Below are 22,574 nucleotides of genomic sequence, written 5' to 3' on the forward strand. Positions count from 1 at the left end.
GAGCCTTTTCCTAACTTCAGAATGCTAACAGTCTTTGAAACCATGCATGTTCACATACTACTGTTTTTAAGAAAAGTTACTCTGACATGCTGTCCCATTACAGCTCATCAGTCCCCACAATTTAGATTTCATCTGTACAAATCTAACAAAAAGGCCTGTTTATTACACATTAAGGAAGGCAAACCGAAAATTCCCTAGTAAAGAACACTCTAACTGGATTTCGACCCCAGAAAAGACACTATTATTCCTTTTCTCGTTGGGGCAAGCAATGATGCTACTCCAGGACAGGGGGTTTGCAAGAAGCAATGCAGCACCTTACAGATACAGAGTACTCTTGCGTGAAGACACTGCTGAGGCACCACCGTTAGGTGGGTTTGCACACACACACACACACACACACACACACACACATACACACACAATAAAAGCAACTTTCCCGCTCAGGCATTACCGGGGCTGTTCGTATTCGGGATCCGCATATCCGAAGTTGTCCGGCCGGGCCCGTCCGGAGGCGCGCGGGCCGGGCCGCGATGCGTGAGGCGCCCCTCAGCGCCCAGAGCCCCCCCGGCCCCGCCGAACGCAGCTCCGGCCCCGCAGTACAGGCGGAGCGACCCTCGCACCGCCCCGGCCGGGCGGCGGCTCGGCTGACCCCGCGTGAGGGGGCTCGGGCCCCGCCGCAGGCCGGCCCGCGGCACGGCGCCCTCGGGCCCCCGGCCCCACCGCCGGCAAGTTGGCGGGAGGCGGCGCCCGCCGCCAAACTTTGTCCGCCGCGGAGGGGCTCACCCGCCAGCGCGGCCCCCGCCGCCGCGGCGCGGGGAGCTCGCCGGACCGCCCAGCCCGACCCCGGGGACGGCGGGGCGCGCGGCGGCCCCGGGAGGCGGAGGGACCGGGATTCCCGAGCCGCGCACGGCCGCGACGGGGCACGGCACGGACCCGCCGCCCGCGCTGGAGCGCGGTACGGTCCCGCGGCTCGAGCACGGCCGAGACCCGCTGCCCGCGCCGGGGCACGGCGCGGACCGGGGCTCCCCGCTCGCGCCTCCGTCCCCGGGGCTCCCCGCACGTACCTGCTGCCCGCGGCACCCGCGCCGCCAGCGCCCGGCGCGCGCCCCGCGCGGGACCGGCGGCCGCGCGGGGAGGAACCCGGGGACCGCCCGCGCGCGATCCCGCGCGCGCCTCCCGCCGTTCCTGCCGGGTCGCCTTGGAAACGCGGGGCCGACGCGCGGGGTCGGTCCGCGGGAGCGGAGGGGGCGCGCGCGCGTCCGCCGCGCGTCACGCGGGCGCGGCCGGGCCAATCGCGGCGGCGGGTGGCGCGCGCTGGAGTACTACGAGCCGCGAGCCCCCGGCCCCGCCCCCGCGGCAGCGCCGCGACCCCCGCGCCGCGCCCGGCCCGGCCCGGCCCGGCCCGAGGGGAGCGCCCGGAGCGCCGCGCTCGCCCCGCTGTGCCCCGGCCCTGGAGGCCGGGATTACATAACGGCACCGGAGCGAGCAGCTGCAGGATTCCAGCATGCGGATTAGGGATTACGTTGATTCAGCAGATTGTCCTGTGCATGTCTGAGAAAGATTACACCAGCAGAGTTAAGAATACCCGTTTGCTGTGGTAAGCCGTGGTTTAAGTAGAACAAATTAACTCAATACAAAATTAAATGCACAAAAAAAATGAAGTAAAATACCCCAAGGTTAAGAACTTCTTTAGTGCTTTTATTTTAGGTGTTTTAAATGGTCAAAATGATAGAGACTGAAATTCAAGTTCTGACAATTATCTCCCCTGTGTTTTGGAACAGCTGATATTAGCATCAACCAGCTATTAGTGCTGGATGAATCTTAAAAAATCAAAATCATTATTATGAAGACTAGTTACACTTGATTCTTGATGGCTGCCAGGTAAATATCAAGCTCTTATGACATACATTCCTAATAACTCAAGATTATTGAAGTGGCACTGGTCTATTTTATTGTGTCACCATGTGCTAAACTGTCTCCTTGTATATTAGCCTGTAATATGGATTTTTGAGTTCTGATTACTGGATCCGAAATTATTGACATTTGAGAGCTGACATTATAAGGGACACTACATCTGCCACTGAGGTATGAGTAAAAATTAACCATGCAGAGACAAACTTCAAGTTGCATTCATTTCAGTTGATTTCTTACAAGAGTTAGGGATGAAACTTGGAAGCAAAAGTGCCACAGAAGAAATCAGTAAGCACACAGAATGATAGAATAGTGGTGGGGGTTGTTTTCCAGGACTGATAGTGATTTTTTTGAATTCAAGGGTCTTGTAAAATTTAATAATTCCCCTCACATAAGCACACACAGGCTTGAAACTGGAATCTCCATCTCAAAATTACAAATCTGTGGTGTGACTACAGTAGTTACATTGGACAGAAGCCTCAACTTCGTGGCTTTGCCAATGTCTGTATGAATATCTCATACAATAAAACTGGGGTTGCAGATGGAAATTTGCAGTTGTTTGCAAGCTGCTTAGGAAATTTTGGCAATGGGAAGTTTTCCCTGAAATTCACTGTAATGTCTCAAATTTCAATTTCAACACCATGATGAGAGCTTTACCCCTGTTTTAGTATATCGTTAATCCTAGACATACTTTAGTGGATAAAAATGAAAATGTAAACCTAAATATTTGCTGTAGGGATTTCTAAGATAAGAGGACTCAGCCATTTGTTGTCATTTCAGAAAACTGCAGTGGAAAGAATTTTGAAGAACTGTGTCCAAAGAAATTACCCTGTCAACCAAAGCACGTTGAGATTTGTCAGCTATTTGTCATCTGCTTTAGCTTCATGTCTTTTGTCTGAATTTCCTGATATTGTGGTTATCCCAACCTAAAAGAAACTTCCAGTGTATAAATTTGAGTAAAACATTGTTCTTATACATATTTGTTATAAGATCTTACCTGGAATTCTTCCTTATATAGATCTTTATTTGTTTTGATGCCTTAGGTTTTAGCTTTTCTATTTTTCAGATTCTGTACTGCTTTAGTGTGTAGTTCTGAGCTTGATACTAAGGGATGGTGATCTCTCCTCACAGAGTAGGGAGACAAAACAATTCCTTTCCTAGCTTGGGACCAAGGACAACCACCTAAATCTCAGGCCCAAGAGCATAAACAACATGGACTGAAGAGAGAAAAACAAGGAGGATGGGACTCCATAACCTAGAGCTATAACTGGACAATTAACCCCAATATGCAAATGGAGCAGGACTTATAAAAGTGAGAGCCCTTGTGACCAGTTGTCCATTTTGGCTCACCTTGGGTGCAGGCCTGGCTGGGCTCTTGTGCTGCCCAAGGTGGATCCATGGAGGCCTTTTAATAAATCCCTTCAACTCCATCTATCCTCTGTTCTAGGCCAGCCTTCACAAGGCCTCAGTTTCAGGCAGTTTGATGGATTTTTTTTTTGATGCCTGATGATTTTCTGTGCTCAGATCAGTTATGAGCTTCAGGCACTGAAGGTATGAGAAGTTATACCTAGGTGAGAAAAAACAGACTGCTTTTAACAAGACTTCAGGACAGTTCCTAGCTCTTGTAGAAAGTATGAGGTGTGGACTACTGACTGCTTGACAGGTATCAAGGTCATCTCAGAAGGAAATTTCTATTTAATCAGCATAATAAGCAGTTTTAAAATTTTTCCCCTTCATTATTTTCATGACCAAATATTTGAGCTCAATATTGGGGCAGAATGAGATTTTACCTTTTTTGATTTTTAGAAAGAATACATAATGCAGTAAAATCCCATTCTCAAAGACAGCTGTAAGGTGCAACTTAATCTGAATGTACAAACAATGTGTATTTGAAATAGCCACATGACTGAAACCATCTTCTTTAATTTGGGGGAGCGTTTATATAGAGATTAATTTTAAGAGTGTTTGAATAGCAAAGATCCATAAACCAAAGCACAAATCATTATTCAGTGCTTGATTTTATCTGCCTATGCTCATTAAGACTTACAGGTACTGTGGATGCTAAGGCCAGCTAACCAGTAAAAGTACACAAAACCAAGAGGCAATACAGATTGTGATTTAAATAGATGGGGAGCAAAGCGCACAGGTTCATTTAAAGACAAATCTAACGAGTTCCAGACTTGTTTCAGTATATCTCAGTATACACAGGTGACCCAACTTTCATGTACAAGCATTTCAAACAATGCATTACTATTCTTAGCATTGCTTCAGATGACAAAGATGAGGGGAAAAGGGTAGAACTGATAAGATTTTTCAACAAGCTGGCACAGAGCAAAACAGGCTATATTTTAAATTTCAGATTAAAATGCTCTTAACTAGATATACAAGGTAACATTTCACAAACTCCCAAGATACATGGAAGATAAACATTTGAGCATTCATACAATTGGATTTTTAGTTTCTGTGAGCATAGGCTATATCTGCATTAGAGGAAGACTCAGTTTGGAAAGTGCAAGAAAGGTGCACAGATGATCTTTGTGTTTCTAGTATGAACTCAGTGCACACACAGACGTGAGTTACAATCAAATTTAGCAACGATTTCTGCTGCAGTGCTTTCTTTTCTTTAAATATATCATCTTATTATCTAATGAGATAGAGAGTCCATTCTTTTTAGAACACTGATACATCTTGAACTTCTGTTCAGAGTGCAACACCTCAGAGAAAAACATCGAAATACATCATTACCTAATTATGTACTTTTCAATCTTAAAAAAGTCAAAGCTGTGAATACTGTCAGCAGCACCTTTTCAAAAAAACATCTTTAGACCCATATTGTGATACTTACTATCAGAATTAAAACATAACGTTATGCTTTCACAGTGGCAGGGAAGTATTTTCACTCCCTCCCTTTGTCACCCCCTATTTCCTTGAATACACAGGCAACAGAGTTTGAAAAGAAATGATTAGCAGTCCCACAGCCTTCCTCAAGCTGTCTTGCTCTCTACACTCAGCTTATAAACAATTTGTCTTACATGGAACAATTAGTCCTAGTCCCAAGAGCTGATGAGCTGCAGAGCACATCCATTTAACACACTGATGCAGTAGAAAACCATCAGCTTGCCCTAAGGGATTTTCTGCCAGATCATTGGATTTAAGCATCTTCTGAAAAAATTGAACTTAGACCAGGAGCAGCACCAGAGGTCCTGAGGTACATACTGACTGTCAGATGAAGGAGAGGAAATGTGAGATCTCCTTTTGGCAGTAGCAAAACTCAAGCTGTTTTGTCAATTCAAGGATTCATTTCCTAATTAAATCTAGTGCAGGAGCTAGTTAATTTAAATCAGATTTTTGATGCCAGTGTGAAATATATGTATGGTACAATTTACATGTACTACATTTTGTGAGTATTTTGAATTCAGCAATAAACTCTAGTACTGGTAACCCTAGAAGAATATGCAAGTATTGCTGTGAGCATGAGGGGTGTTACCCTATTCTGTCCTTGGCCCCTATACATGTGTTTGTCTTTGTTGTAACTTCACCCCACTGCACTGAATGTAAACTGGAAACCTTTTTAACAGCACATATAGAATCCAGATCTTGACTGCTAGAAAAGTGAATCTCCTGATTTATTTCTTTTGAAAAGATTTTAGTTCTGAAGTGCCACATGCTGTGTTAATTGTTCTTGCTTCTGTACACAGAGCAAAGTGGAGCTGTGAGCCACCTTTGGGTGGGGACCTTGCTGTTACAGCCCAGTGTCACAGGGAGCTGCCAGTTGTCATTGTCTTGGATGGACAGGACAGTTAAAAAGCTAGAGAAGCCACGAGAGGTCCCATGAAAACAAGAACCAGCTGCTTATAAAGTAAGTACAAATGCATTACACCTTTTGAAATGGGCCTCTACAGAAAGTCAGCTGTTAGTTAAAGCTGCAGTATAGGCAACTATTTATCATAAAGCTGATGGTTTACTTGATCATTTAATGGTTAAAAAAAAAAATCTTTCTTCCAATATAGGACAGTTTGCTTAAGTATTTACTTTGCATACACTCTGAAGACAGAAAGCAAACATGACAAAAGGATCTATTATGTTAGACTTATTCAGTAGCCTATTTGGTACAGTAAATCTTGGCTATATAACAGAAAACAGAAGATAGCTAGGATAGATGGTTATAGAGTTGGCATGTCTACAGAATAAGATTCTTTTAGCGATGTCAAGTGAACACTGGTTTCTGTCCAGGCAGAGGGTTTCTATTGAAGATTTAAAAAATCATTGTACAAGTTTGATAAATTCACAGCTTATATTACAATTTCACCTGACATCCAGACATGAGGGACACTCAAGTGAAACACCTATTGACTCTGAGAAATGACAAATTAGAAAGTTCTTGTTTGTGGAATGGAAGAGCTCTACCACCAAGATCTTACCTGACTAATTAGCAGTCTGAGGAATGGTTCAGTTGTGTGCACTGTCTTTCAAGGTGCAACTGTCAATCTATTTAGCTGGCCAGAATCAATCAGACTGCCTAAATGCATCAGATATTACAATTCTGAATAAGCATGGCAGTTTTTAAAAGGTATTCATTGTTTAAACATGCTTTAGTCTGAATTTAGTTTTATTCTGCCTTCAGGGATTCACTGAACTTGACAGCAGACTTGAATGTTTGCCATTAACTGTGAATTAATGGAACTTACATATAACAGTGCATTACTGTCAGAGTGCAATGGATGTCTTAGCAGAAACACTGAAAGTTGCATTCCAATAGCTATTTCTTCAGGGGAAAAAGACACCAGCTTCAAAAATTATATGCTTAATTTACATGTTTGTCTTTAGGTGCTGTTGCCTCTGACCAAGAACAAAAATTGTTGTGGGAATAATATGCGAACAGGTAACTTCAGCCAAGTCTTTATTTGGATACATACATCTAAATAATTGGAATTCACTGAAATGGCATTGATTTTGATAGCTGCCACTGGGACTGTCACAACTGCTCTGCAGAGATGCCATCCCTCACCAGAGTTTACCAGCCAGTGGTACAAATCCTGTAAGGAGATGTTTGCTCTGATCAATACTAATATTTCAATGTGGGACTGGTTAGTGTGCAGTGTAAAGCTGCTTACAAGTGAGCATGCATCAGCCCCCTTTTACCTTCTGCTGACATTTCCCACTCCTCTCTCTCCCTTTTTTGTGTTAGCAGTCCAGTATTGTAGCCTCTGGACTAGGCAAGACAGCTGAGTCTACATGTGGATTATCAAGGCTGGCTGGCTCTTTGGGGTTAAGATGATATTGAGCCTGCATTTGGTTGTTTTTTAAAGTCAGGACAGTCAGGTTACAAAAGTTTAAATACAAACAGACGAGACAGTTTAGGGACACAGCACTGTACCAGCTACTAGGAAGAAAATTAACTCTTTCCCAGCTGAAACCAGGATACCTGCATGTCCTCAAAAAGAATAATTAAGTATAAGTGTATTTAGAGGCTGCTATTACCTCAGTCAGTTTTAAGTATTCAGTCTAGCATTAGAAAGAACAACCTCATTTTATTCCTCTTCACTTCTACCACCAAAATCCAATTTTTTAAAGAAGCTTTTGAATCCTACTTCTCTTAAATCTCTCATTAGAGGATGGTATCAAAATACTTATATGTTATGTTCAACATAGATTGATAGAGTATTATTAATTTTAAAGCTAAATCTTTTGTATTTTTTTAATTGCCCATCATCTCGTCTCTATCTTCATCATGGAGTCTGACTGTAGTATACATTTGACTTTCAAAGCATACAATTTGCATTTTTAGATTAATATAATGTATTGACTTACCTCATGAAAAATCATAACACATTCACCAATGCTAATGTAATTGGGTTTTGGCTTGTATTGAACCCCATCTGATTCTCCAGTATACTCTTTTGCATCATTGACTATTGATTTAAAGGGGTAAACTGGTGCTTTCACACTTTCCTGTCTACAAATACAGAACTGTAACTTTGAAATTTGCAGCAAGCTACTGCATTTCAATATCACAGGTGTGGAGTACAATAATACCTATTATTGTGTTGTAGCAAATTACAATTTGTTAGTTATATTTTTTCTTGGTGTTAAAGCTTCCTGAATTTCTTTGATTGTCTTTCATAATTCTAACATCTACATTATACTGTGCTACTCAGATAGTTTTACTAATCACTAGAAAAGTATTAAAACACAAAATAGAATTAATGAAAAGCACAACTGGATGGAAAAAAGGGGTACCTGATCAAGGTGGACATAGACATTTCTTCAAGTTTCTCATTACTGCTGAAATTAAGGTTACCATTTTCCCCTTAGTATTGGAAGAAAAGTCTATTTCTAGAAAGAAATAGCCTATAGAAAAATTGTCTGTAATTACAATCAAAAAGATTTCAAAGACTTCCTAGGCACTTTTTGTTCTCTCTCTCCACCTCTCTCACTTTTCTCTAATAGACCTAAGAGAAAGTGCCTGAGGTATTTTGCCAGAGCAGAAATGCCTGGTTGGGCTGCAGAGCTGGTCCTTGATACAAAGATCACACCTTAGCAGTGTTCATTCTCCCAGATGTTCCAAGGCATGAATGACTGGAGGCATTCAGCATTCTTCAGTGCTCTGCCCCTGTGCCAGTGTGAGGCAGGTCTGTTTCTGCATAAAGATGAAGAAATAGAAGCAACGAGGCAGGAGTTTAAGGAGGCTAACAAATTCTCATTAATTCTCATGAGAATTCCTTTGAAACCTTTCTGTGAGCTGTTCAAAAGGATTTTTCTGCAGGGCCCACCTTCTATCATCTTCCTTTTCTGTCTGCTAGAATTTCAACAGTTAACTCCCTCAGACACTTAACAGAGTTGAGAGCAGGTCAGAGTTGGGAGTTTTGTTTTTCTCACTTGATTCTTAAAATTGTATAGATATTCTGATACACTGTTGATGTGTTCAGTGCCCTCTCTTGATTTAAGGAAGGATGTAGCCTTCAACTGAATTAAACTCTCACAGGAGGTCCACTGTTATGTTTGAATAGAATGAAAATCAGCTAAGGTGTAGTTCTTGTTTAAAAACCTCCTTGTTTTCTCCCATTCCCATTGTATTCCTATTGCAATTGTACAGTTACCCATACAAAATAATTTTTAAAGTCTTTTAATTGTGAACTTGCAGTAAATGAATTGCCAGCAGACAAGCACAGAAAGCTTCAGAGTTAAAATAAATTTCCATTTAACTTCTAACAAGGTAGGACAGAGCACACATTTCTGTGCAACAAGGTCAAACATGAACAATCTTTGCAGCCTTTCTTCTCCCCTCCTCCAGCTTCCTAATTTATCTGCACACAGGCAAGAAGGTCCAGTTACCATTTGGATGCTGGCACTTCAGTAACAGGAACATGAAACTGAATTCCTCTTGGGCCCTGGGGTATAACTGTCTTCATCTCAAAATAATGTAAGGACTTCCTCACACTTCTGCATCAATATGATGTCATAGAAAGGGAAGAATGTAGGAGAAGGAGGGAGAGTAAAATTGGTAGAGCTGGTCTAGAGGATAGCAGGATGCACAATGATTTTTTGCACAGAAGTAGAAGTAGCTGAGCATTTCTGCCTCTCTTAGAAAAGCCTGACTTATTTTAGATAAGTTGTAGAAGGTCTCTCTAGGGTAGAGTGTCTTACAGCCACACTTCTTACTTTTTATTTTTCTGCATGAATAAAGGGGAACCCTAACTCTTTTTCTTGAAGGACAAATAAGAAAACTAAAATCTTGATTCCTCTTAACTCTGTTATGTATAGAACATGTCTTCTATACATAAATAGTGACACAGCAAAATTCTGGTTTTCAGAACTTCTGAGAGAAATAACAGCAAGAACACCTAAAGTGTGAGGCAACACATGACTATCACCCCTGTGATGTCAGAAGACTGCTCTATTTTTGTTTTGATTGAGATACTGTGGTTTCATAAGATAGAAGAAATATATAAAATATTAGATACATATATATGAAATGAGTTAGTGATGCATTAAATGTGTCATAAATATATTCAGTCCAACTTCCAAATTTAGACTGCTTTCAGGAAGAATGAAGTGGTACAGTTAGATGAGCTTTTTAAGCACAAAATGGACAAGTGCTGCTGCAAGTGCCAACATTAGTGTCCTGTATTTGGGGTGTTATCAGAATGCCTAGTTATGTTTAACACATTAAGAATTCATCTAAGAAGCCTACTGAGTTAGAAAAAAGCCTTTTTGAGATCTGTGGAAATGATATTGTAGCCAGCAGTCCTGTACATAAGTGAGTGCTGCAGGCTGTGCCCTGGTTTGGCCATTGAGAAATTGAGAATTGGGGTGGGGAAGCCCAGGAGTGTCCCAAGGTCCCATTGCAGCTTTAGTGCAGCCCAGAGCAGCCTCACAATGTCCTGGCCCTTACCTGGCACTGGGTGCCTCTGCACTGACTGACTCTATTGCTGGAGCCAGTTCAGTTAAGGGGGTTTGTGCCTCTGCAACAGGAGAAACCAGACTGCACCTAGGTCATGGGGTGAACCACTGGACTCACTGTCTGAGTGCTCATGAAGGGCAAAGGAAGTAATGGAGAATTTCTCACTGCAAGAGAAAGTTTGATTTATTCATCCAATTTATCTGTTTCACATCTGATATGGTGATAAATTTGTGATCTTTTCTCCATATTGTTACATGAAACTGTTCAGCAAAACAGTGCTCTGTGTTGCTGGCCTGGAAGGCAAGACCTGTACCTTTTTTGCTCATAGGCTGATTTCATTTGTGTGGTAGTTTGTCTTTGTGGTTTTTTTGGTTTGAAGTCTTTTTTTCTCAGTGTTTCTTTTGGTCTTATTTTTAAGATCATGAAGAACTCTGTGGCACCAGTTATGGATCTTTTTGTCTAAATGGAGGGATTTGTTATATGATTCCTACTGTATCCAGTCCATTCTGCAGGTCAGTGAAACTGAAGTTTGTGTGTCTAAGTATTGGACAGTAGCTGTCTAAAGACTGTTTCTCCATTTTCCTTCTTTAAGGAATCACTTCTAAATACCAATGACCTATTACTTACCTAGTTTACAGAGACATGGTGATATGAGAAAAAGAAATGTGTATACTTGCTTGGCAGGTGGAACAATATTCAGTTATATGCATTCAGGATTATATCTATAATTAGAGCCATATTTCCTTATTACAATACAGAAAGAACAAAATAGCCTTTGCCTCATGGAATATAGACTGTGGGAAAGGCATTCAGAAAGGCAAAGTACAGTTTTTCTTACAAGTTAATCACATTGCAAAAATTTTTATAATATAAAATGGCCTGACCTGATCAAAATGCAGAGACACAAAAAATAATATAATCTTTTAAGAGGGGAAAAAAGAATGTAATTCAAGACTTACTGTGTTCTTCGAATCATGCTGAAATACTCAAAGAGCAGCTTTATAGTGACAGCCAAAGACTACTTGATAAAGAAACATCAAGGCAGCAAACAGAGATACTTCTCACAGCACTCCATAACAGAACCATTCTTCCTGCTGAAGCCCACGTAGCAAACTGGAAAAGATGCATTTCCTGGTTTTGCATGTGGATACATGTCCTGCATAAATACTGCCCTATCTTTTTATTCTCTGGTTTAACAAGAGATAAGATGCTAAATAAAACCGTCACTTTTCAGAGTCCTGCATTTACTAATTCTGAGTTATTCATCAAAATAAATTATGGTTGATTTAATGGCTTTGCTTAACAAAAAAATAGGCATTCAGACAAATATTAGATACACTTAAGGATATTATCTTTTTTCCTCTATGGCAACTTTTGTTCCCTCTTCTGTCTTGAGCTATAACTAATGATAACTGGATAAAACAGTTGAAGAAGCAAACAACATCTTTTCCCAAATGCTTAACTAAAATATTACTTTCTTTTGTTTGGGACAGTTCAATCTAAATACTTAAATTCAAGCATGTAAACTCATTTACTTAGACAGGGAGAAAAGAGGCAATTTTGTGGTAAATGCTCACTGAAAAATATACACAGCATATCACTGTCATTGTTCAGTGTCACAATGAATCAGATCCAGAAGTGAGATTAAAGCTCTGAAGTGCTGTCTGATGATTTATTCTATGTGCTAAACCTTGCAAGCTTATGCAATATAAAATGAATTCTACACAAAAAAAATAAAACATTTTGAAATACATATGTTTTTTTTCCTAGAAGGAATCCTGTATTATTGTACATAAATGAAAAATGCATGGTTAAACTGAAGAGCAGCTGCTACACAATTTCAAAGCACCCTCTCAACTACTACTGGACTGTGTAACAAGAAATATGTATTCAATGCAATAACTATAAATATGAAGTAACAAATACTCAGAAAAATTCATTCTTCAGGAGCACAAACCAGTCAGCATAGATCATTTCCACCTTAACAGCTCCAAATGAAGTAATTTTCAATTCAGGTACTTTAGGATTTTATAATCTGCTGAAACAGAAAAGTAACATCTTAAGAGCATTTTTGTTATATTCAGGCAATCTTATTGCATTTAAGTTATCAACTATTTTTTTCTGTATCTAGTGGTTGATTATGAAGTTAGATGGGTTTAAATAGCAGCATTCTATTTAAGCACATCCTCATTCTAAGCATGTTCCTTAATCAGTCAGAGAAGGCTAATTATAGATGAGAAAGGTTTTGTTTACACACAGATATCTTAGTAATCAGCAGTGATGTGAATAGAAACAACAGAAAAAATGCATCACTATTCAGCAGAATTCAGAAAATATTTGGTGCTTTGGAACTTCATGACTGCATTGTCACACAGTTGCGCAGTTTCTTTGATTAAGGTTTCTGCCAAATCCCACCCAAAGCTCCCCAGTGCTCTCAAATGGTCATGTCCTACTGAAAGGAAACTCAAAGCACTTTTAGACTCAAGGGCTGAATGATTGTTAATTAAAAGGAGGAGATGGAGAAAGAACAGACTAGCAAACTGTAAAACTACCTTAAAACACATGTGCCTTGACGTGGTGCTTGGTAGCACATTTGTGTTGTGCTCAGCAGAGTTAGTCCAGATCACCCTGTGGAACATCATTGGAAGTAATTTCACCATGTGACTAAGAAAAATGCATCATTCTTTAGAAAGATGTGCTTTGTAGCATGCTAAAAATGAAGAGCTGCTGTTTACCTTTGGAATTTCAGGGGGTTTTTATCAATCACAAATAGATACATACAAGGCAGAGATTTAATATCTGTTGAACATTAATTGACCCCCTCCATGTGCAACAGTAGCAGATTTTAAACACAGCTGATGTGTTAAAACATGAGGTTGCTCAGCTGCCATCTTCCCTCATGCTTTCCCCACAAAGAGTTCATGTTCTCAGCAGTAAAAGGCACACCTGTAACCATAAACCAGATGAGCTTCAAACCCAGGAACACTCAAATGAACTAAATAAACAGGCAGCAGGACAGAGGAGGATGGAAAAGCAGCTGCCTCAGGTGCATCATAAAACACAAGGCAGAAAGCTGTTTGCCTCAGCACCTGATGCACAGCTGTCCCATAATCACCAATTAATGCACTGCAGAATTAAGTGAAGATTTTGGTTTCTGAGGGGAAGCTCTGGTACTCCCATTTTTTTCTTATACTTGGCAGATTTCTGAGAGCATTCTTTCTGTATTTCAAACAAAATACAGATGGTATAAGACAACATGCACAGAGCTCTGCTTCAGAGGGCAGTACACACAGAAATTAACAGTGAATGCTCTCATTTTGGGACAGGGATCCTACTCTGCCCAGAGCTAAGAACTGCAAGAGACACAGGCAGGCCTTGCAAATCTCCTCCCTGAAATGCCTGTGCATCTTCAGGGATATCTCTTCCTTTTTCCCATCCTTTGCTTCCATCCCAATGGAATCTCTCCTCCACCTTTCCCACAGTAATTCCCCTTTCAGACATCCCCACAAGTCACACACTTGCTGTGCTTTCAGCCTTCAGAATATACACCCTACAAGTTGCCAGGGAACTTCCCAGTCATCTGAGCTTTTCTTCTTTCTCTGCCTCCAAAAATACACTTTAATGTACCTCAGGTTCTTTTGAAAACAAACTGACCAATTAGTATTTTTCAGTTCTGCTTTTGTCTTGGAAGGTAGGAATGAAAGTTAGAATACACACTAAAAGTATAGCTAAAAAGAGTCAGTAATTAGGATTTCTTTTTAATGGGACATAAGATATAAAATGCAACACTCTCTTATGTGTTTGAAAACTCTTACCAATCCAAATTTATATAACTGCCAGATAGGGAAACCTTCCCATATAAACACATAGCTAAGGGAGGGGAGATTAAGCCTTTCTTTTAGAGAAGAATAACCCATTCTTTCAACTTCTCTCCAGTAGGAGCATTTGATTTTACTCTCAGTGTCTAGAGAGTAACAGTTTTGAAACTTCTCTAAATGCAAAGCTTTTTTAAAGAGTTGCTTAGTTGTCCAATTAACTTTGCCACTGCTTATTCACTTTGGCTCTAAATTATTTTTCATACTTACTAGATGTTCTTAGACTGCATGTATTAGGACAACTTTTAGGAGTCAGCTACAGACTGAAGATTATGTTGATTTTGAAGTTATCAGCCATGTAATCTGAATTGCATTGACAAGCAGATAATTTCTTATCTTTTTCTGCTCAGAGCTTTGTATTTACATGGAAATAGTTTTTATACCAATAAGTATCCAAAATTTTTCTGACTAAAGGAAGACTAAAAGTAAAGTCAACACCCTGGCAGTATAGTGCAAAGCAGTGAGAATCTGCATATTTGACTGAAATTCTACTTCCTGCTTTTACAGTCTGTTAGATACTTCCTTATGATGCCCACCTTAGAGTCAGGTAAAGAAAGAAACTTCACCTTCTTGCTAAATCCCAGTGCCATAGGATCACTGCAGTGTCCAACAAGCAGCATCTGAAAGCAGTGATGCCCCTGTTACTGCAAGGCTGTTATGCTTTAGTTACTAATCAGATTGTAAAGGATCAATGTAATTGCACACCTGCTGGTCATCTCCTGACATCTTATCCAATGCAGTGCATTTTCTTTCACCTTGTGATGTGATTAGTACCCTGTGCTGAAAGATTCTATGGATTTCTTTCCATATGCTGGTGTTTTGTCTGGAGCTCCTATAGGAAATTTGTATACAACATTTAAGGCTGGTTTATCTCATCTGACATGAGGTGTGGGTGTGTGTGCACGTGTGTGCAGCCATCTAGGAGAGCAGAAATCTGGATGCCAGCTGAAAATGGGAGGTTTTAGTCACAGATTTTCCTCAAACATTGAACTCTGCTGTCTTTCAACTCTGAATTAGAAATTCAATTTTCTTAGAGGGGGAAAGACCTTTTTTCCATTTTAAAAATCAGCTCTGGAATGCTGCATAGCAGGGCCATTGAAAGGGCCATGTGCAGCAGCAGCAGCAGCAGGTTAACAGCCTGCAGGTGACACAAACACAGTGAGTGCAACTCCCCCTTGCTACAGCCTGCCCCAGGCTCCTCTGGGGTTTGCCCCAACTCATTCAGGTGCAGGTGCAGCAGTGCCTGTCGTGTCAACAGCTGCTTTTAACTGGTGTGCTGCTTTGGGCATCCTTATAAACAGGACAAACAGAGCTGCCCCTGGCTTCTGAGGTGTGCACATTAAGACTGAGGCTGCACAGACATCATCCTTCTGGGTTATGTTCACAGCCCACATGCTGCTTAGAGACTGTTTCTGTCTTGCTTGCAGTCACTGCATGTGTAACTCCTCTGAAATTATTGGAGATTTCCCAGTGCAACAGGATAAGCAGGTCTGAGAGAATTCCACTGCTAATTACTGAAGTCTGCTTAGTTTCTTTCTCACCTATTTTAGCAAAGGACTTGCAGAAGAAACCTTTCCTGGTTGTCTTAAAGCATCAGTTGCTTCTATCTTTAACATAGGCCTTTACCTGTTTGTACATCAGGAAAGGTGACTTCATAAAAGCTTGGTCAAACCAATATTTGAACATCTGGATTTTCAGAAATGCCATAACTGTAGCACAGCTTGGTCACATTAGCTATAATTTTATTATTAAAATGTAACCCAAAACCACTTCATCTTAATTTTCCTGTTTCTATGAAAACCCACATAATTTTTAGGTTATATGACAGCATTTTCTAGGTAGCATGGAATAACTTCCAGCAAGTTTAGAGAAAGTGGATGGGTAGTTTGGTAATCCCTAATGCATTGCTCACAGTTAAACAGATACTGGCAAACCAGCTAGTCATATTTCTACAACTTGGTTTTGTTACAACCATGCAGAATTAAAAGGTTCAGCATCTAGGATGTCTTAAGTTTGGCATGTGCTTCTTTAGTATAGGCTTTTTTCTTCTTCCTATAACCTTGCATTCATATCACTATAGTTTTCCCCTTACCATCTTAGGCCTTCAAGCTCTTTTCCCTCTTAAAGACTTGTGACTACCTTAAGCATCTGGCTCTGTTTTCTGTTTTGTAGGAAGTGCTGTGATCTCAGTGACCCTTTTGCTGTGCTGTCAACACATTCCCAATTCTTTTCCTCCTGTCTTTGCAGCACATGAATACAGCTCCCATGCACTGTTCACACCAACTCCCTCTCCTGCATCACAGCAGTTCAGTAACCCTTACCCTTTACCTGATCCTCTCTCTGTGCAGCTCTCTGCAGCTGTGACTGTCTTGTCTTCCTCCTGCTATATTCTGCTCTTTAGGCTACTGACTACTCCCTTTACACTTTAGAACTTTTCCATGAGCCTTAATTTGATGCCAAACCTATTTTTTTTCTTCCGGTATCATTTTAGCCTTGCATTATTCTCCAGTTTTCATTGCTATTCAAGAATACTCCTATGAATTTCTTATTCCATTTTCTTTCCCTGCTACTCTATTCAGCTCTCCAAAGCATTTCTCTCTCACTTGCTAGAGAACAATGCCCCACTCAAACCACACTTCTATTCTTAAAGTATTCTACAGTATTTCAGAAATAGGCCACTGAAAAGCCACTACACTTAGAATAAATATCTGGAACATTATCTCAAGCAATCAGAGCAGTCTGCCTACCCTTGCTTCTCCCAGCAGTGAAACATCATGACTTTGAAAAGCCTCAGATTGTCCTTAGTAAATGCTGTCTGTTTGATCAGTTGCAGAGCTTTAATATATGATGATAATTAGCTGTCTTTTTTTAGTGCCTAAATCTTCTATTATACTTCCAAAGACAAAGAATTAAAATAAAAGGGTAGTAACTCTCTGTGCAGTGGTTGAGGCCAGCAGTACTGAAATACTGGTCCATAACCTACAGAAAGTGTAGTGGGAGTCACATCAGGCATCATGTCAGAAAACTCACAGGGATCCTTTGGTCTTAGTTAGATATGCTAAACATTCTTCTTTTTTGGCAGTTCCTCCCCTCTCCACCTTCTTACCCCTCATCTGAAATTATACCTTGCAGCTGCCAATGGCAGTTGAGAACTTCAAGTATGTTGCAGAGTTTAGCCCATTTTTCTCAGCTGGAGTCTGAAATTGCTTATGTCACAGATTATTATGACTTCAGTGCCAGAAATAGCAAGAAGGAGCAAGATCTTTAGTAATACAAATAGAGAGAAGCAAATTTACATATATTAAAAATACACACAGAATCTAGATATTGAAAGAAGTGCTTCCCATTTTCTGTAATGAAATCAATTCCTTAAAAAAACTTAACAGAATAAGTGCAAAATACATAATAAATTAAGATTAGTTTAACTTCAACCTACCTATTTTTGGCTGAATATTAATTACTAAGCCATTAATTTTATTTATTTTTACTTAAATATCATACCATTTTACCATGGTAAAATACCATATTTGTTTTAATCCTTTCTTCAGGAGAGGTTTTCAGAAGCTCAACACATAAAATAAGCAGAGTAGAGAAGACTTCTACGTAGGTCTGTCCAAGAGGGGGTTATTCACCAAGCATGTAGCATGTTCTGGCATGAATTATTACACTGCATCAACTATTTCTGCAGTTTAAGCTGTACTGTGCCTCAATGAATTCTCATTTCCTTGATCTCTTTAGCTGACACTACTATTTTCAACAAAGGAAGCCAGAAAGGTACCTGAAACAGGGAAAAGCAAGCATGACTACTGTGTGAACAGAGTTAACACTAAAGAAGTAGGCTTAATTAATTAAATCTGTCAGTGATGAGTACATTAAACTTAATATATAAAAGCAGGATGGATCAGAATGTCAACTTGATGCCCAACATGCCTAAGTCCCTTTGTTCCAGAAATACAAGGTGAGAGGAAATTCTGTAAGAAAACTTGCTGTGAAGCAAATATAACCTTTGAATTGAGTCATAACAAGTTCTCTAGCCAGAAGAAGCCTTTTGTGCTTTTCATTGTAGATGACAAGCTGCCATCTAATCCAAATACAACTTGGTTTCCCAGGTGTATTGAGAATTACACAGGAGCTCGTTGTGAGGAAGTTTTGCTGCCCAGCATCAAATCCCAAACAAAAGGTGACCTGTTTGCAGCTTTCTTGGCTTCCCTTCTTCTTCTAGGAGTTCTTGTAATTGGAGCATTCTACTTCCTTTGCAGGTAAAAGTGATTCATAAGGCTGAAGCTATTCAATCAAGTAGAAATGTCTTCTGGTAATCATGTACTAATTATTTGAATGTAAAAGTATGTAATGAATTATCCATAAGGTTGTATGGTTATTCAGCATAATGAATGGGGATGTCTCAACTTGTTGCTTGTAATATTTACTTCCTGGCTTGAAGTTTTCTCATTTCTAAGCTCTTACTTACAGCTGCTTTGTAAAAAACACCCATAATACACCCCTATCTGAGATTCTGCAGTCCATCTAGAGTTAGTGCTAACATTTTAAAACATTAGTCTGCCTTCTGTTGTCCAAAGACGGAGAAGTAGTGGTAAATTAACAAAGGATCAGAAACTGTTCCTACTGAATTGGTAACTGAAGCAGCTGGTGCCACTAGCTCCTAATTCTTCTACCACTCCCAGTCTAAAAAGGAAAAATACTAAGGAAAGAATGGCATTGAAGAATACTTCCAGGTAGATGTTTACTAGCATTTAGGACAACTCAGAGAGCTTACTAATCTGTCCAGGATGATCCAGGTTTGAGTAGAAGGCTAACATCAGTGCCAGACAGCAAGTGCTGCAGGGTTGGTTTTAGTAGCATTTTAGGTATATTAGGACTTGATTTACTGGGATTGAGGCCACTATTTGATGCTGTACATATATCACCAAACCCAAACTAACTCATCATCTTCACTTGCAATGCCCTATTTTGCACCTGTGCAATGCACTTGTGTCCCCTCTTTATTTTTAGAGTACAGCACTTTTTGTAAGAACTCATTTTGCCATATACCAGTAATATGTGTTTATGCATCTCTGTGTCTCTCTACAAGGCAACTTACAGCCCCTGTAATTCTTTACCATCACAGACTTGCAGAATCTTTTCTTTCCTCCTATACTGCATTTCTCCTAGGTTATGATAACCAAAGGTTCTTGCAATTCTGTTCTTTGTGCTCCCATGGTCACATTGCCAAATCAACTTTTCTGATCTGTGCTTTCAATGAGCGACCTTTGGAATAGCTGGTCTAGTTTTACCTCAGCTGCTGTCATGGAAACCCACTGAATGCCAGCTTCTCCCACAGCTGAATGTATTTAGAAGAGATAGAGAGCATTTGATAAAACAGTTGGTATAAAAAAATCCCTTGTTGTAAAGGATACCCCCCACATTAGCAATTTTAATTTAATTAATTTTGCTTAGCCATGGAATGCCACAGCAGTTGTTTGCTAAAAAATATTTGCAAATTACTATAAACTTATTAGAACAAAATACAGCTTAAACTAACTTAAGAAAAATACATTCAAGTCTCATAGAGATACAGACAGTATTTCTTTAGAAGTAAAATTGTCTCTGAGAAAAGGAAAAAAAAATCTTCAGAGAGTAATGTGTTAAAAGATCCCTTTTCTTTCACATACAGTAAAATTAGGGGAAAGCTGGAGACAATCTATTGAGTTTTATGGTCCAAATACAGAAGCTTGGAGTGATAGCAATGACAGGTCTGTGAAAATTCTTTTATTAGATAGTTAGAAAATCAACTTCTCTTTACTCACGCTTTACCTGACTGGCAGAACAAGTAGTAGTGCCTCTTTATTAGCAAAATAAAAAGGGCAACAACTCAGTTATAACACAGTTGTCCTTGAACTCCATCTTACACACCAGACTAATGTGGGAAATCTCATAAAACCATTATGAACCTCTTTAGTACAGATTAAAGAACCTAACTGGCTAAAATTTTCTTACCTTTACACTTCAGAGGCTGATGTAGGATGGTCATCTGCAAGAGAACTCATCTATAAATGAAACACTTTACATCTCTAAGTCCTTATCTCTTGGCTGAAGCAACCAACACATGAGGAGTCTCAAGTGGATACTTTAATGTACTCCCCTCTTTTCAGCTGAGTGAATGAGCATTATTGCTAAGAGCTGCCATTAATCCCCACTTTTTTCTCAAACTTCATCTATCACCTCTACCTTAGGAGAGGGTGGAGGCTTATAAGGGTTATGAGAGTTTGCATCACCTTTGACTTGGTCTACTGACAGCATATTAGTTTTAACATGTAACATTTTAAACATGTTAAGTTTAAAATGCTAACAGACATACTTTGCTAAAGTTTCCACTGCTCCACTTCATTAACAAAGACATTTGATCCACAGTCAGAGAGCAGAAAGGCTTTTTCCTGATACCGTGTTAGTGAGCATTGCCATGGCTCTTCCAGCAGAGGGTTCTAGTGGGGTTTTAGTATGAACAGTAATGTAATCTGGAGGGGTGCAGAAGAGGAGATACTAACTGAAGTTCAGGACAAGGAAACTGAATTCCTAAAATTATACATCAAATCATTTGGAATATAGAACTCAGTGCTCAGTTTTCTCTATTTTCTTGTCTGTATCACCGTACCTCCCTCCTTTCCAAGTTTTCTTTCTCTCAGGCTGTTTGGGGCAGATTTGAGGACCAAGCATGTTCAAGTGCATTTCATGCTCCCTAGAAACAAATCCATTCAACATACAAGGGTGGAGGTTGTGTCTGCTTATAAAACTAAATCATAACTTACAGTGAAAGTAATCCATGAAAGAGTAGCGCTGCACATGAAAGCTCTGGCTGAACAGTGGGAAATAATTCTCCTTTTGCATTTAACTGAGTCATCACATTTTTATCAGCTGATGATTTATTTTTTCCAGTCTGCAGAGCACATGGAGGCAGGGCAAACTCAGATCTAGCTGCTCTCCATCTTGAAACAACCCCCCAGCCTCTCCAACAAGCAGTGCTGATAAAGCCTGTCCTTCTGACATGGGCAAAACAGGGAAGTGTACAAAAACCCCTGCTATTATTACACTGCTACTGAGGAACAAATGGCATATTCTGCTTCCAGCAATTCACCTATCACACCAGGTCCATCTGGTCTTCTTCCTCCAGAAACATATTTTGCCAGGGTTACTGGAAGAAGAATAAGAAAGGTGATGAGAAGAGATGCCACATAAGCCAGCTTTTCTTTAAAAGCTTAGATAAGCCTAAATGCCACACATATAGCTCAGAGGAATAGAGCAAACCCTAGGAAAAACCAAAATAAATCTGCAATTAATTTCTCTATTTCACTGTGAGTGCATGCTAAAATGCCAAATGACCTGTAAAGTAAGTGTAATATTGATGAACAAGAACTGAGCCAGCCAAAACAACAGGGTCTAGGAACAAAGCCATTTAAGCTGTCCAAGACAACAGACTTTGTGGAGGAGTTCCATCACCACAGGACACAAACTGGACACAACAGAAAATAGCTCATGACTCTTCTCAAGAGAGCAGATGTCTGATTACTATTAAAAGAAAGGGAACTAGACAGCAAATGATCAGCTCCATTTACAAGATTTGCTTCTCTTCAACAAAGTGTGGAAAATTTCACATCATTTCCAAACACTATGAGAATTAATAAATAATTGTGTGCTATTTACCAATTTTTTAAATAAAGACCTAAGAAATCAGACAGTTCCCTTCAGGAGGGAAGCCATGTAATTCCAAAGGCTGTACTGCCCTCTGATCTCTGTTCTTCTCCCTCAAACACATGATTCTCAAAAGCAATGAGTTAATTAGAAAGTAATTGGAGAAAATCCATGACTCTTTTTCCAATGGAAAAATCATTCTATTAATTTGTCTCTTCCCTGATAACATTTTTCCCTCTGTGTGTATTTCTCTCTCTCTCTCTCTGTTGTTTCCTTTTTGTTTTTTATGGTCAGGAAAGTTTCTATTCCAAGGACAAGTTCTTCAGAGTGTGGTGCCAACCTAGCTGAAACTACAAGCAGCAATGGCTGCAACAGTGAGTACAGTTTAAAATTAAATGACTGGACTCCACAAGGCAAGTGGGGGAGGAAGTTTTTGTTATTAAAAGTCACATGTTTTATTTTTCAGAAATAACAACAGCCTAAAGCATTAGAGTGGAAGAATGGTGGAGAAAGAACATGCAGAGCAACCCTAAGAATCTTAAATTGTAGAGGGTGACATGATAAGCAAGATGAGAGAAGAAAGTTGACTGAAACAGGAGGCTGACATATTGGAGAAGACATCTAAGACTTAAACAGTTGCACTTAATGGAGTTTCTATGTACTTTTAAAACTGTCAATTATACAGAAATCACTATAATTTA

General features: G+C 40.0%; 2 protein-coding genes across 3 annotated transcripts in view; one reads left to right on the forward strand and one right to left on the reverse strand.

The window, feature by feature from the left end:
- The window catches only part of TMEM266 (transmembrane protein 266), an 84,738-nt gene extending 83,615 nt beyond the window's left edge, over positions 1–1,123 (reverse strand). The window contains exon 1 of the mRNA XM_066559150.1: positions 1,065–1,123. The gene's annotated coding sequence lies outside the window, so the exon portion shown is untranslated. The remainder of the gene's footprint in view (positions 1–1,064) is intronic.
- Positions 1,124–1,391: 268 nt separating this feature from the next.
- On the forward strand, positions 1,392–22,574 carry NRG4 (neuregulin 4). Of its 2 annotated transcripts, XM_066558462.1 has the most exons (7): positions 1,392–1,597; positions 5,610–5,770; positions 6,739–6,793; positions 10,734–10,827; positions 18,300–18,449; positions 22,168–22,247; positions 22,340–22,574. In XM_066558462.1, exons 3-7 carry the CDS (start codon positions 6,784–6,786, stop codon positions 22,354–22,356), a joined length of 351 nt encoding a protein of 116 aa, XP_066414559.1. In that variant the 5' UTR covers positions 1,392–1,597; positions 5,610–5,770; positions 6,739–6,783; the 3' UTR covers positions 22,357–22,574. The 2 variants fall into 2 exon arrangements, with proteins under 2 accessions (XP_066414559.1, XP_066414560.1); XM_066558463.1 differs by lacking the exons at positions 22,168–22,247; positions 22,340–22,574 and adding an exon at positions 19,862–19,902.

The sequence above is a fragment of the Molothrus aeneus genome, chromosome 13 (assembly GCF_037042795.1).
Source record: "Molothrus aeneus isolate 106 chromosome 13, BPBGC_Maene_1.0, whole genome shotgun sequence".
Classification (NCBI taxonomy): Eukaryota; Metazoa; Chordata; class Aves; order Passeriformes; family Icteridae; genus Molothrus; species Molothrus aeneus.

Bases quoted from the DNA above. Each gene is read 5' to 3' on its own strand.
- NRG4 (XM_066558462.1), top strand. The intron at 10,828-18,299 runs GTCAGTGAAACT...TTGGTTTCCCAG, and splicing joins GTATCCAGTCCATTCTGCAG to GTGTATTGAGAATTACACAG. The intron at 18,450-22,167 runs GTAAAAGTGATT...TTTTATGGTCAG, and splicing joins GCATTCTACTTCCTTTGCAG to GAAAGTTTCTATTCCAAGGA.